At 38.7% G+C, this 16,144-nt stretch overlaps 1 protein-coding gene across 3 annotated transcripts; it reads right to left on the minus strand.

Moving 5' to 3' along the window:
• Positions 1-1,733: 1,733 nt before the first annotated feature.
• Positions 1,734-14,065, minus strand: meak7 (MTOR associated protein, eak-7 homolog). 3 transcript variants are annotated; one of them, XM_049573732.1, is made up of 10 exons: positions 13,895-14,035; positions 13,316-13,415; positions 12,028-12,212; positions 11,368-11,631; positions 10,689-10,833; positions 10,405-10,616; positions 8,198-8,384; positions 6,912-7,030; positions 5,164-5,343; positions 1,734-4,746 (listed from the first exon to the last, which is right to left on the minus strand). In XM_049573732.1, the coding sequence occupies exons 3-10, from the start codon at positions 12,196-12,198 to the stop codon at positions 4,621-4,623; spliced, it is 1,404 nt and encodes a 467-aa protein (XP_049429689.1). In that variant the 5' UTR covers positions 12,199-12,212; positions 13,316-13,415; positions 13,895-14,035; the 3' UTR covers positions 1,734-4,620. The 3 variants fall into 3 exon arrangements, with proteins under 3 accessions (XP_049429689.1, XP_049429688.1, XP_049429690.1); XM_049573731.1 differs by lacking the exon at positions 13,316-13,415 and having other exon boundaries at positions 13,895-14,033; XM_049573733.1 differs by lacking the exons at positions 1,734-4,746; positions 5,164-5,343; positions 13,316-13,415 and adding an exon at positions 5,418-5,675 and having other exon boundaries at positions 13,895-14,065.
• Positions 14,066-16,144: the final 2,079 nt, after the last annotated feature.

Here is a 16,144-nt window from a genome sequence, read left to right on the forward strand (position 1 = left end):
GGTGCAGAAGTTTCTCACCGTGAGCTGCGAGGACTCCTACTTGTCAATTAAGGTGGTCCATAAGGTCCTTATATATGGAGATAGATTTGTCTCAATATTATTTGTGCGAGGAGGATTATTTGTGTGTAAATGTGTAATCTGTAAATATAGAACAACTCCCACAAATACAAAAAAGATTTGTAAATTTACAATATTTAGTAAATATAAAACAGATCTGCAAACACACAACTTCCATTTTTATTTAACAAAAAGTGTGTATATATGTATTAGTGTGCATAAAATGCAAATCTGCAGGCACAGAATTGAGATTCACAAATTTAAAAAAAAAAAAAAACAACAACAACAACAACAACTGGATTCACATATATCTATATATATATGGAAGGTATTCACAAATATGTTTTATTCATTTGTAAATTAATTAAATGTATTCACAGATACTTTTTTATTTGAGGAATTCATTTGTGTCTTTGCAGAAGCGTTTTATATTTGCAATAGGTTTTTGAGTTTTGAATTGTATTTATTTATTTATTTATTGTGAATTAACACATGAATATTGAGATGAATCTCCATACTTCTGATAATTATTTAATAACTTCAATTAACTAACAATCCCAGTTATAAATTAAAAGGTTAAAGTAGAAGACAGGATGCAAGGATATGTTTTTACTCTTATCCATCATCACTGTTGGAAGACGTAAAAGTTGCTCTACCACAGTTCAAAACAAACCTACTCTAAAAAAAAAAACTCTTGCTTTCAAAACCACACTTGAGTTGAAGTGCAACAGTTGTGTCCGCATGATGTACTTAAACTATCAAAAGTAGAAATACTTATTATGGTGCAGTATGATAAGTTATGTTTTTATATATTAGTGGAATATATGGATTGTGTCATACTGTGTATACAGCTTTTTAATGTTACAGCTGCTCATTTGAAGTACTTTACAATGTTGGGTTGTTTCATCTACAACAGTAGGCCTACTGAGTATAGTATGTACAATATTTCCCTCTGAAAGGATTAACATGGGAATACTTAGGTAAAGTACAAGTAGCCTACCTCAAAATTATACTTAAAGGAGAACCACACCCATTTTCTGTTTCAGAATTCAAAACACTGCATTAGAATAAAGCTCATTTAAACATATTGTGGGTCCACAAAATCCCATTCATTGTCTATGCAGCAGTTCCAGAATTAATACCCTATGACATCACAAGTTTGAGACTTACTTCTCTGGTTTCTGCCTCTGAGAGAGAGTAGCTCATGTTCACAAATATTGATTGAACTTTCCTCAGCTGAGGAAATAATATACTGTAATCTTTAATTTAAGTGGTGTTCCCCTTTAAGTGTAGTGCTGACATGTGGTTGCTGGACAGTAGCTCTTAACAGACATAACATCAAGGTAACAACAAACATAATCAGATCTTTTAGGGGCTACTGGGTAAAAAATGTCCTTAGACGAAATAACTGTAGATGAGGGTAGCATTAGCAGAGAAAGCAATGTATTCCCAGTTTGCTCAATACTTGCTTTTGGTTTATAAATCAACTCAATTCTATAGGATCGAAAGACAAAATGGTCGGGAATCACCGATTTAAAATATGAAAACAAACAGTTGGGGGTCTCTGACTTGAAAAAAGGTTGAGAAGGTTTTTAAAAAGATTAAATCAAGTCCCCAGAACAGCAAATACTATAGAATTAGGAGAGCCAACCCAATTTAAGACACAGTTAAGCAAATGTGACCATTAAATGTAATGGAAAATAAAATTATCAGAACTATAGAAATAGGAGCATGAATAGCAGCATGTGTGCAAATTAGGATGAGGAAAATAAATGCAGAACATTGAGAGACAGGGAAAAAATATATGAATATAAACACTATGTAATGCACGACATCTGTGCTTTAGCCTCCCATTGTTTTACTGCTTACAGGATATTTCTGCTATCTTATTATTAGCCTATCAGAACAAGATAGTCATAGGCATAGATATAATAGGCCTCTAAAGTGCCATAAACTGTATGAAAAGAGCTATACAAATAAAGTTTGATTGATTGATTGCTATATTAAGGGATGAGGGTGACCATCTCTACCATATATGCAGTTGTTGTAAACAGCATTTTATCCAGCCTTGGCTGAATAAGTTTAATGAAGAGCAGATACTGTAACGAGGTCATTCCGAATTCAAATGTATTCACATTTCTGGGGATAAATAATAAAATAATTTTCTTACACAAATATAAAGACAAGTATAAGCCTTCTTTATTGAGCTATGTCCACCATGCCACTGTGTGAATTTGCTGTAAGAGTATATAAAAGATTTGCATGTGTAACTTGCCTCTGTAATTTGCATGATAGGAGAAGAGAAGAGGAGGAGGTGGATGAATAGAGTTGCCTTTCAGTCTCTGGGCAGGTGCATGTATTAGTACAATTTGAGATGTCAAAGTGGAGACCTGGTCATTTATGTTGATGCCAACATTTAACAACATTTTTTACAACATGATGAAATGAAGACACACTGACTAAGCAAAATGTCCCATTTCACTCAACTGAGAATCACAAGTGAAAGTAGGTGCAACCTCCAGGCCCCCTCTTACTTTAATATGAGCAGCACTGCAATAATGTATTTACTACACACACACACACACACACACACACACACACACACACACAGAAATATCTCCATCAACTTTAAACAGTATATTCTACAATGACTGAAATTATTGTAAGAGGCAATAAATCTGTTGCCATTGCTGTTATACAGTGTTTTCAGTTGGGCAGCACCGAGTTAGACTTGCTGCTAAAAGCAACTGGCAGAACTGTTCAATAAACGGTGACATACAGAATCATCTCTGCACTGGACCGTGAGATTCTGTTACATTCAAGCCCTAATAAACTGGCCTGCATCTTCAGTATAGTTTATTACCTGTTGACTTTGATGCAGTTTCTCAGTCTCAGTTGTAAAATCATGAACAACTTAATGCAGTAAGACAAGCTCTGTGAGCTAGAATGAAGGTTACGATATTGTAACCCTAGCTCTATTAGCGCAGGCAGAGCCCTCTACCTAGGGGTACTGTCAATATGCTGCTAACTAAAGAGGCTGTTGGATGATGATGGATAGCCTTGGTGTGTCTCCTTATACACTGTGGGGTCCACACATATCCATGTCGGCAGGTCCTGATTGGCCGACAAATGCGTGCTTGTGATGGGAGGAGTATTACCCAAGGAGTCCAGTAGAGGTCAAAGCCTATGCTTATAGCACAAAGGTTACAATATCGTAACCTTTGTTCTGTCTCTTTTATTAATTTAATTTATTCATTATTGTTTCATTAAGCTTATCCAGTCAGTTTGAGGAGGGATCAATTATTAAGAACCCCTGGTATCTGAATAAACAAATTGGTCACTGGTCACATGTTCTCATACATGTAATGGCTCAGAGGGTGGGCCATCTCGATAGAGACTAACAGGCCTGTGTCAGTTTTTGTCTCCTAAACCTGAAGGGTTTTTTAAAATAGTAAATAAAAACGATCCTTTAAAACCAGATCTTCAGTATAATTCATAATCAGTAACAATGTAACTTAATGTTACGTTGGGCTTTCTTTCCTCAACCTAATACTTCAGTCAGTCGTTTCAGTAAAGATCATGTGGATGCATTGCGTTTGGTTGAGCTAGGCTTCTGCTGAGAAAGAAACTGCTCCTACTGCCTTTTCTCTGATAGATTTTTCTGATGTATTACTTGAATACTCACTGAAAAAAGTTTGCCTCTATCAAATACCAGTGTAGTGTGGTGGAAATAAGCGTTAACAAACCAATGACACATTGGTCCCTTTCACACTGATAATGAAAGCTTGCTTGATGCCCACACACTGGTAGCTTTCTGTTGTGTGTGAAGGGGTTAGATTAGACTTCACAGACCACTTATAAGCTGCCTTTAAACCTAATTAGGCCTTTTTAGCCTGGTTTATGTTGTGATGATGTCTTCCATAGCCAACACCATGTTTGACAGCTGACTGGTGTAGACATGAGAATGACTTCTGTGCTTTGTGTAATTAAAGGGTAACTTCTGTATTTTTCAATCTCAACTCCGTTTTCTTATGTTTTGTGTCTAAGTGACTGTGGGAACAACAATTTTTGAAACTGATCCAGTATTGAGCCACAGCGTAGCAGCTGGCAGCCGCAAAACAGGCTGCACTGTAACCACTTTGGGAATTTTTGCATTGTCAATTTACGCCAGTAAAAGTGCTTGTTTTTGCCACTGACAGGCTCAGAGTATTTTTCTAAGTGCCCACAGTTGACTATTAACTTTTCACCGTAGCCTGTTTTCCCACTTTTGGTCAATATTGGACCAATTTCAAAAACTGTTGTCTCCATTAGTTACTGAGACTGAACGTGGGAAAATAGGATCCAAGTTGAAAAATACCAAAGCTACCCTTGGAAGAAGTTGCATTTTGTTGTAAAATGGTCCAAACTGAATAAAAGGCAGGGAATAGAAATCTGTTATCACTCTATTGTATCCTGGAAAGTGTCTTTAAGTCCGCTATGTCAGATGACAAAATCATGCTTTGTGATACCAGGTGGACCGCAAGTCTTTATAAGTTAAGACTGTTTTGGTCTAGTTGCCCCTCGTTACTCCTGGTCTTCCTCTGGCTCCCTGAAGCCCTGACTGTGCAGAGTCTTCCCCGTCATCTCCATTATGGCCTGGACCTCTGGATCCATATGCAGGACACTCCTCTTGCCCTGCCCTTCCTCGCCCTGAAAACATACAGAAATACCAAATTTAAGTTTTCATATTCTAAAGGAAACAGCTGTATCGTGTCAAAAAGCCATAATGTAAATGAAGTTCTCTATCTGTGGTACAATTAATTACATGCCTGATGTTGCATGTTCTCCTTTGCCTAAATTCTAAAAAAAAAAGAGTGCAGAGTTTTGTTGTGATTTTACTGAATATGAATTTCAGTGTGTGACAAATTGTTGACCTGAAATAAAAAAAACTGGTCTGTTCACCCTGTCTGTACTGAAAAAAGGCATTAAAGCACTTTGTTGCTGTCATACCCAGTCTCTCCCCTTGTTTGCTGTCTGCCTCTATTGTGTCTACTATCAAATAAAGGCAAAAAAAAAAAAGTCCAAGAAAGAAAAAATATTAAAATGAGCAAGTATTCAGACTCTGACCTCCTCTGGTTCTGGAGGTTTTCCAACCGCCCACACTTCCATTGAGTCCAGGGTGAAGTCCTCTTCTCCAGAGAGCTGAGGGCTGCCGTAGGTGGTGCACTTCGGCCGTGCACGGCTATGACCACGGCCAAATTCACTGTCCAGCCACAGTCCGAAGTAGCCATGCTGACCGCCCATACCCTGATGAAGATCGCAAAACATAAACACCACGAGACAAAAAGGCTGAAGACAAGTATTTATTAAATTAAATCTTAAATATCATTGAAGTCTTGGTTTTATCCTAAACTAGAAATACTGTTTATGGAATTCAACTATTAATATTTTGTGAAATCAAACATAAAATTGACATATTATGTTGTGTTAAACATTCACTCTCCTTTTAGCCCTGTTTTGGTCCCCATCAACTTCTGAGAAAAGCTAGTCTCTAACTGTGTCTGTCTGCTGTTTGGTGCTGGGCAGGTAGTGTACAGTGGGTTTATCAGAGCTTTATCTCTGAAAACAGCTGCCTGTTGCTGCAAACAACACAGATGAGAGTGGAGTTACAGTCAGCCCTTGGCGGATAATCCTGTGCAAGTTTGTCACTACAATTGACCACTGTAACATGAGACATAGTTACTAGATTAGTGAAACTTTAAAGGGATACTTCGCTGATTTTCAACCAGCCTTGTATCAAAACAATGTGGGTGTTAGAATGTGAGAACTGTGGTAAACTTTCATCCATGCTGCCTATTTCTTGCCGAAAATGTTTTAGAAACATATTTTAATGCTTTGTTTAGTTGAAATAGCGAGAATTTGTGAACTTAAGTGAGTACCATACTGTCTACTGCACAGTGAAAACAGAGGCAGAAAAAACTGAAATGATAAGTAAAACTAGGCAGCACTGATTAAATATAAACCAAGATTCTGTTGCTGCGTTGCCTATTTCTGATTTTTCAGAAACATGTTTTGGCTTACTGTTTAACTGTAACACAAGATCGTTTTTTGACAAATTTGCATTAGGGGCCGTACACATGCCGCGTTTTTTTGCGCCCTCAAATTCATTGTTTTCAATGTAGACGCACGGCAGTTACGCTCAAATGCCAGAGCAATGTCGTCGCGGCGGCTGCGCTCTGAAATAAACCGAGCTCAACTTTTGGAACGCAGCAGCGTGCACTGCATGTCATGTGACATGGAACAACCAGTCAAAGCCGACAGATATCTTTCCCTTCTTCTGTAAGTATCAGTCTGTGATAACTACAGAAAAGTTGATCATTTAAGTGCAGGGCTACTAAGAGCCTTCATCTGTCCCACGGACGATATGTCCACACTCTTATAAACAGCACCTGGAGTAGGATCAGCTCTGCACTCAAGATTTCAGGTAAACAGGTTTTGATACGGTGCTTGTTAAGGTTGCTTAGCAACCTCAGACGAGACCTGCTGTTGCACTCTTGACAGCTGGCTCAAAAAAGGCACAAAAGTAGCACCCAGCGCCCGACCTCGTATTTCCAGGCGGTTAAAGATGCGACATGTGTACGGCGTCTTACATTACCCACCAGCAGCAGCGTTTATTAGTCTGGTGCAGCGTCTGGTAGTTGTAGCTTTTCTACTTCTTGAGCAAAAGCAAATGCCACAGCCCCTTTTCCTCTGTTTTCTCTGGTCATGTAACACCAAATTCTAATGCACAGACAGTCTAGTTTTATTAAAGACCTGATTAATTTCATCTTAATTATGGCCAGGAGTTCCTCTCTGTTAAACTTGTGCAGTCTCACCAGTCCGTTGGGCATGGTCTGCTGACTGTGGTTGAGGTACATGAAGTGTTGGTTGTATCCTGTTGCTGTATAAACTCTCAGTCTGGGGAACACAGTGAACAGGAAGCATCTGGAGTCACCTGCATACAGACATATATACAAATTATGAAGATCTGAGAGAAAAAGTCAAGTGACAGCCCACACTATTCAAACAAGTAGTATTACTTCCTCAATGTGTCCTTTTAGTGGAGCTGAGAAACTGGTGCTAATGGTGGAGATCACGTTACAGGACAGTTAAAAAAAGAAAAACCCCTCTGCCCCCTTTTTGGGACTTTTGCAACATATAACTTGAGACGACACATGATTTTATTTAACATCATCTCCGTTTAGCCCAACGCACTTATTTCCTATCTATTCATTAGCATGATATGCATATCAGAAACACAGCATTGTAGGCTAGACGATGACATACATGCTACAAAGACATCTATCATCAGTAGCTCAGCTTTACATTTTTTGTTTGTTTGTTTTGTTTGTTTTTACACAAATACTTTCAAATACTGTATGCCACAGATGTCAGGGTGGTATGAAGTTATGACAAACTAGATACCACACAAACCTTCTAAAGTGATGTTGAAAATCTGGAAATTCCATCAACTTAATACAACTTTTTCATTGCAGCAATTTGATATGTCAAACACAGGTGTAATTTAAACATTAATAATGGCCTTACAGTTCCAGTCCACCAATAATGTGCACACTGGCATACTGATGCACCTACATGTAACTGAGCCATTAATTAATTATTTACACACAAAAAATGCCTGCTGTGAAAAAGTTTTATAGGGAAAATACAACATTTTTTTGTAGTAAGTTCACAACCTTTCGTAATCCTAAGGCTAATGTTGGTGCCACACCATATTAGCATTTGTATAATCCTTAAAATACATTTAAATTAATCTTTAGCTTTGAATGACTTTCAAGTAAACATAATACTGAACAATATTTAGTTAAATACACTGATTAAAAGTCTGAGGGTGCACCTTTAACAGCTAATATACTATGCAAGCTCTGACTCTAATTTAAGGTACAGTTATATTAAATACCTAACACAGTATTTCAAATGCTACAAATTGTTGGTTCATTTGCTAACATGAAAGAGCAAGTCATGTAGGCTAATGTTACTGAGTTTGCTGTAAAATTGATGAAGGCAGCTGATAAGCTAGAGATGGTATTCATTAAATATTAAATAGCACATTACATCTACATCATACAACATCAAAGTGCTGTGGGATCTCTTCTCTCACCCTGGAACTGAGGTTTGATCTCCCAGGCATGGGAGGCGAAGCCCCCAAAAACATGCCCCTTTGTGTCTTTGATGAGCAGCAGGGTGGGTCCGCAATTTGTCAGGCCGGTCACCATCCTGGTGAAGCTCTCTCCATGCAGCTGTGTGGAAAACACAAGTCTCCAGGGGGCATTGTAGCTGTCTGGCAACTGGAGAGATTAACACAGAGATGTGCAATGAAAGTGTGTGGAAATATCATTGTGTAACAGCGGCATGTGAATGAATGAACAATTACACTTTTATGTGATCATTTATGCTACCTATATGTTATTGTTTAAAGTGATTACAGAACGTCTTCACCTACAAAATGATCATTTGCATATCAATTACACACCATATGCTACCTTGACTTTGTGAAGAAAACTGCTTCCACAATGCACTAAGAATCCAAAAACGGAGAAAATTCTTGATGAACTAAAGTAAAGAGGTGCCAAATTTAACAACAGCAAAACTATACCAAAAGATCTGTTTGCATCTTTTACATCTGTTTTGGATTCTTCATATATCATGGAGGCATGCAGAAAAAACGTTTTCTTCCTGATGTCAACATAACACACTGTTAGTTATTGAAATACAAATGGTCATTTTTGAAGTATTCCTTTAACCAACAGCAAACCAAAAATGATGTATTATGCGTACAAATCAGCATTTCTGTTTATACTTGTGTCCGTCTTTTGCCTTTCATTGTGAGGCTGTTCATGATGTCTGACATAGAAAGGTGCCATATAAATAAACATTACTAGTACTACCAGTACAAGCAGCCCACAGGACCTTTGTTTGAGTTTTAAAAATGTACCAATTCTAAATTTAACTACAGGAAATGAGAAAACCACAAGGGCTGATTTGTTTGCCAGGAAGTTGCAGCGTCATATTTACAGTAAATTTTGAGAAGAGGTCAAAACCACGAATAACAGTAAAACTCATTTACCATCTTAAAACACTGGCATGAGTTGCACTGATGAAATAGTTAAAGTCATGGGAGGAATATTAACGATATGGCCTAATGATGTGCAAAGCAAAAGGTTTACTGTTTATGATGTCACTGTGGGAATAACAGTGACGTCTGATGAATTGTCTGCAGCTGTAATATAACTAGATGACACTGAGGTAGGTGGAACTGATCACATTACTGCCACACAATATGATGGAAAAACCTGTTCCTCATGTTCCCACATGATTTATTGGGTTTCTAGTCATTGCCACTCAACCTTAGTCTTTGCTCTCAGTACTGTTGGTTCCTCTTATAGAAATAAAACAGGTCAAATTTATAGTAGTTATAAATACATGACAACAGCCCTGCTTGTGTTTAGTCTAAGGTGTTTGAGAGAACTGGATTGTCTTTTCAAAGGAATCAAGCAGTGGCTGATGGTATAAGCATAGTGTTAACCATGGAGCAAAAATAGAGCTTATATATAATACACATTTTCCAAGTTTTACAAATGTAGGTAAGGTTTTGTGAGGTAAAAAAAAAAAAAAAAGTGTACTCTTACATCTGAATGTTTGTGTACAACAAAGTTAATTCATTTTATACTTTTATAGTCAACTCTAAAACATAACCTTTATAAACAGATTTATACTACTTAGACATGATTTTACAGTTCTGGAAAGTTATTACAGGATACAGTTATTACAGGCATCAGGAGGTTGTCTTTTTTTGTTTTTTCTTCAATGCAAGGCTCAAGGCAGTTTGAGTGAAGCCTCACAATATCAAACTTCCTTTACTGCAACATTATGGTATAAGCTACCAGTTTTACATGATTACAGCTGGTGAATAGTGGCTCCTGTCACTGGGACATAAGTGGGATACAGGTTTTATGTGGTGCACAGCAGCGACATACATGCCTTGGCATATGTGAAAATGTTGTCCCATGATGGTGGAAAGTGGTTCATGCCTCTGGAACACATGTGACCATTATCATGTGCTTTATGCCAGTTGAACAAAAGCAAAGCACTCTACTTTCAAAGTGGCATACCATCAGCATATGCTGATAAAAATCGGGATATGTCAAGTCGGCACAACAGCTGCGGCATAATAATAATCAACAGTGACATGCCACTGAGAATCAACTTATGCCACTAAAGCAACAGTGGCCCACTTGCTGATATTTGTCTCTTCTTTCTCTTTCAGTCAGTCTACCAATACAATGCCGTATATGTTTGTATACTGACCTGTGGCGCCAGAAACATGAGGACAGGAAGGTCCAGCAGACACCTCAGCTCTTTCCAGGGTGTCTCCCTGCAGGGGGGCAGCAGGGTGGGGGCCAGCCGGCTGCTCAAGGACACATTTAGGCCCTCAGCTACCAGCATCTCCAGGTATAATGACACCTGGGAGACCCTGAAGATCCAGTCCTCCAGACAGGAAACATCACAAGCTCCCTGATCTGAGAATTGAAACAGGAAGAGGAGATCAGTCCCATTTTCTTACTGTTAATATGTTCAAATCATTTGTTTACCTGATGGTTTGAGTTCAGAACACATCTGCTCTGCCAGGAGTTTGACACCCAGGGAGCCATCACCCATTTTCTCTGGCTTCCAGGCCTGCAGGCGCCCTCTGTTGACCAGAATCTGAACTACAGCAGAAATCAGGTCTTGGAGGAACTACGGAGAAAGGTTAAAAAAGGTCAGAGCGGGGTGTCAGTAAGGAGGGATGGAGGGGCAGAGTGAAGGGAGGGTTGTGACCAGTAGTGGGAGGAGCAAACAAAAACAGTACTCCAGTAAAAGTATTGTTACTTGATAATTACTATACCTCAAGTAGAAGTGAAAGTAATCATAAAAAATAACTACTTGAGTTATAATAAAAAAAAACTATCATGTAAAAAAATATCTGAGTAACGACAAACTTACATGCAATTTATTCAATCTATGTCTCACATTCAAACAGGTCCTCCACAAGTAATGAATGTGAACTGCATGTTAATTGATATATAAGTGCCATATCCAGAACCAGACAAATTACAAAGTACAACAAAAAAAATTGTGTCACTGGCACAGCAGAGCGGAGAGCCACCTCCGAAACACTCTGCGGCACATCTGTTGAAATCACAAGCATGTGACAAAAGAAAAAGTAGAGAAGAAGAGACATACCACAGAAGCTGACACATTATTTTCTATAGAATTTCACCCTGTCCTTACCTCTGCTACCTGCTCACATGTGACAACCGCTGCTGCCCCTGCTCCATGCTGAGACATGGCCAAGACGAGAGGAGCCCGTTCTTCTGCAGTGCCCCGCAGGGTGTCTGCTAGGAATATGACCAACTGCTCTCGACCTACTCCAGAAGCAGCAGGGGTGCTGGTCTTCCCAGAAGCTGCGGGTGCTGCCACTCCAGGGTCAATACTACACATGCACTGGTAGATCCTCCTCACCATGGAGTCTGGCGCCAGGCTGCCCATCGAAGACTGGGACAGACGAAAGGAGGAGTCGATTATACACTGACAGATAAACTACAATGGATTGAAATGACATTTGCTCAGTGGAACAAGAGCATAACATATAGTCAGAGTTAAAGAAACAAAGCATGTTTCTGAGAGCGTATTCCTTCTGTAGGTATATAAAACATGTAAAGCTACACCAAGATAGAAAGAACAATAACTGGAAATTAAATGCAAAGGGAAATAAGGTCAAATATATTTATATCTGAGTAAACATTCAGTGCAAAGATAATGAAGCAGTAGAAAGAAAAACAAGCACATAATCTTTTTTAAATCACCAATAATATTTGTTCCTGCTAAACAGGTGGAATGACTCCTACATTTGCTAATTATTCAGTTAATTTACTGCATTAACAATCACACCTGCAGCATCTCGAGCGTTAGTGTCTTCCCTGCTGCTGTTTTCCCTGGGGCCCCTGAAGGGCCACCAGCACTGCCCTGAAGCCTGTCGAAGACCCCCTCAATCACAGGCCGCTCCTCGGGGCGGAAGCGGGTCAGCCGCTTCTGCACCACCACACTCTCTGTGTTACCCATGATGCTCTACACTCCTACACAAAGTATGGAAGAACAAACATGCCGATGTCATTATGTTAACATGCAGTGGGGTACACTTAAAGGAAAAATCAAAAACAGAATGCATACTGTGATCTCAGTATAATCATTGTATATCATATTTGCACATATCTAAAACCACAGAGTTGGCTACTTCAAATGGAAATGACATTGTCAGGACTTATAGTGATGATATTATAAGTCAGTTTTGGAGTTAGACACTCAATAAACAACTGACTTTGTAGGCTCATAGAAGTTTGACATCAGTGTCACATCTGTCACATTTGTGACATCAGTTCCAACTGAATTCAGCAATTTGTTGTTGTCAGTCGTTCATAAAATGGTGCCATATTCTAGCAAATTCATTGTTGCTGCTGTATTCCTTATTGAGTTCATAAATTATTCAGTGCTTCCCCATCCTTTTTGGCATGTGGCCACACTAAAATGAAGCGATATCTACTTCTGACCCCTCATCATAAGTTGTTGCCTTAGTGTTCACTCACGCCTAGATTGTTATACTGAGAGAAGAGGTTGTCGATAAGCAGCGTATGAGTTACACTGGTTTGTAACTTGAAACTGCTTTATTCAGGCTCTTTACCAGTTTAAATCATAGAGTCAGTTTGTTTTGAAGAGGAAGAGACCTCTGCAGATAATCCAACTACTGCTGAAAACCTCCTCAACTTCTGTATCTTGAATTAAGGAAGTACAAGGTGAGCAAAGATAAGCAGGTGATGGACGAGTTTCCCACACCGACATGCCAAACAGTGTCGGAGATACACTCATTTATAAAGTGCATCTACTTAATTCAGTGTTTTTACCAGTTTTAATCAGCTGGTGTGTTTGTTTTGGAGAGAAAACTCTGCGGATAATTCAGATTCTGTAAAAACCTCCTGAACAATGAACACCAAAGGAATCCTAAGGAATCCATTTCAAGAAAAGCTATTCTCTGCTGCCTTGCCACATGTAATTGTAGTCAATTGTACTTTCTGTATTTGGCCTGTATTCTCAGTTCAAAGATCATGAACATGATCACATGACATTGCAATCTGAAATTTACTGTTGGATGCCACCAAAACCCCTGTAATGTTACAAACTTTACCTTTCATCCTTTATATTTTTTCATAATCTGTGTGACAAACCCTCAGATGTGTCTTGTGCCCCTCTGGAGGGTCCCAACCCTCAGATTGGGAACCAGTGATCTAGGGAGCAGATTCAGCATGTTTCACAGTATGTATGCTTTATCTTAACTGTATAATGTTATGGTTAATGATTTATCGCCATTAACTCTTTCCTAGGGTTGACCCATAACCAAAATACTGTACTAAAATTCAGCCAACCTTATGCCACTGCACTTAAAATTACTTCCATAGTCTTTAAAGTCCAAAAGATACAGCAATAGTATCAAATATAGCGTTAATGTGTTAAATATTTTTAGTGTTGTTTGTCACAACGTTTAGTTAAAGACGGCTGGTCCATAAATGTCTCGGTGGTTAAATTCCAGAACTTCTCATCTTGACCCTGGATGATAGGCTAACGTTAGCTAGCAAAGCACAGCATTACTACTTTATCCTTACACAAAAGACTGTACATGAAGCGCTTTGAGTGTAATGAAAATATAACGTGCATGATGTTCTCAAAGCCAACCAACTTCAAAATTATCGCTAAATGTGTCGCTAACCTTTTAAAGAACAGCAGATAAGCTTTCCATCTTGCACACAGTTACAGAAATTGTAAACTTCCTGGTTCATTTATTGTAGCCAATCAAATGAGGGGAACGTTCGTCTGCTTCATTGTGATTGGTTCATGGTGTCGGGAGGCGGGGAGGATTGGACGATGCTTAGAAGAGGTGTGTTCATTAACGCAACGGTTTGTAAAACTGAAATTGTCATATATACAATCAATGGCGTTTTTATCTTTCTGTCAAACGCCTCTGCTGCAGTATTAAACCGCACAGTGCAGTTAAGACAGTGGCTACGTGACCATAGAAACGAAATGTATATGTAGAAACTTATTAAAATTTGAGATCATATAAACTGCCACTTTACTATCATTGTGTTACCAACATATTACGAAAATATTACCTCAAAATATTTAAAATAACATAGAAACATAGAAAACCATTTGTTTAGCAATAAAAAAGGGGGGGGGGGGTTAAAAAAATATTATTATTGTTGCGATGTAGTTTTAATTAGTGGTTCCTCCTGCACTTACTCTCCATCTTTAGCCATCAGTAAAGGCCTATTTTCCAGAAAATAAACAGTAAATCCAAACAAATTGTCAGTTTTGGTCCAATGACATCACTGATTCTTCATTTCCTTTATTTTATCTCTCATCCCAAAACTTATTTTACATGTAAAAAAAAAACCTCATGTAAGCTTGTGCAAAACCCTTGTCAACAGGAACAGGAGGAGGCACTGTAATCTCACAGTCCTATCCCACCTTTCACCAGCAGAGTCTGCACAGGAGTAACAGAAGAGAGAGGGCTCGTTGCAGAGACAGCAGGCGGTTGAAAAGCGCCTTTTAAGGGCATAAGATTTACCATGCGAGTGCGCTGAGCTGGGTGTGATGCATTGTAATGAAGTCTTGTAGGACAGTGGATGCACCCACGTCGGCACAGTTGAATGTGAAGGTGACGTGCAGCCATCTGCCCACGCCGAGTAAACAGACTGGTGTAAACAGGATACCAGTGATGTGGGCAGCATGATGGAGCACAGAGCTAGAAAATCATTTCTGAACCAAAGTCGTCTGGAGTGCAGAAAATAAGTTTCAAAGTTCATAACTGGGGCATAACTCTGAATGAATGAAGTTGACCTTATCTCTGTAGCACTCCCTTCTTAAAGTTACATCCTACATATGATGAGACATGTGTATTAGTTAGGCTATATAATTACTGATTGCAGTGTTATAAAGTGCTGCTCTTTTCCTTCTGTCTGTATGACAACCATGCTGACACTTATCTGTAGAACATGCTGTAGCTTGGCTGTAGGATACTTGTTCTTTCAGAGTCTCCAACACTCCTGCTCTACAAGCTGAGACATCTGAGGATCGCAGCAGAATTGAAGCATTAATTCCTTTTTTAATGAGTTCAGGTCATCATGTAAACATACAGGATATAGATAGATAATAAAAGCCTTTGTGCTGACACTATTCAGTGTAACTAAATTATGTAAGAGTGCAGAGTTCAACATAATGGACAAAACTCAGTTAAGTTATTCTATTTTATTTATTTATTTATTTATTTACCCTCTTTTTCTTCTATGGAGTTTTAATCATCTTTTGGCTTGTTTGCTTTTTTAATATTTTATTGTCTTGTCTCTGTGCCATTCCAATTTTGCCATGTGAAGCACTCTGGTCTGCATGTTTGTATGAAAGGTGCTATATAAATAAAGTTGACTTGAGTTGTATTTCTGGTAAATTCTAACAGGGGCTAGTCCCATTGTGTACAAAGAGCACGAACTTCAAAAATATTTTTAGATTCTGAAATTTTAATTTAAAAAAGACACTTAAAACCCTTTTTTTTGTTTTATTACAACCCATGGAAACAGAATGTGAGTCCAACACAGCTGGAGATGTAATGACACCTCGCTAAAAAATATGCAAATTCAGTGCTACAAGCACTGCTGGAAACACAATGACAGCTCTCTAAAAAAAAACACCCACATTTGGTGGCACAAACACCACTGGAAATGCAGCAATGGCTCGCATAAAAGATGTCCACATTCAGTGCCACAAACGCTGCTGGAAGCGTTTGGTGACACAAGCACCACTGGAAACATTAAAAAAAAACAGTGTTCTTGTTTGTTGGTCTCAAACAGTGTTTCGCTTTGGAATGCAGCTTGGCAGTCATCTCACTTAGAGTTTCACAACTATAATCCTTGCATTAAACCTGTTCACCTTCATCCTTGTCGTGTCCTGCGTTTGGGTCCAC

The sequence above is a fragment of the Epinephelus fuscoguttatus genome, linkage group LG4 (assembly GCF_011397635.1).
Source record: "Epinephelus fuscoguttatus linkage group LG4, E.fuscoguttatus.final_Chr_v1".
In the NCBI taxonomy this organism is placed as follows: domain Eukaryota; kingdom Metazoa; phylum Chordata; class Actinopteri; order Perciformes; family Serranidae; genus Epinephelus; species Epinephelus fuscoguttatus.

Coding starts and splice junctions, on each gene's coding strand:
- meak7 (XM_049573732.1), bottom strand. CDS start 12,198: ATGGGTAACACAGAGAGTGTGGTGGTGCAGAAGCGGCTGACCCGCTTC. Junction 11,632..12,027: donor TAACGCTCGAGATGCTGCAG/GTGTGATTGTTA, acceptor CGTCTGTCCCAG/TCTTCGATGGGCAGCCTGGC. Junction 10,834..11,367: donor CATGTGAGCAGGTAGCAGAG/GTAAGGACAGGG, acceptor CTTTCTCCGTAG/TTCCTCCAAGACCTGATTTC.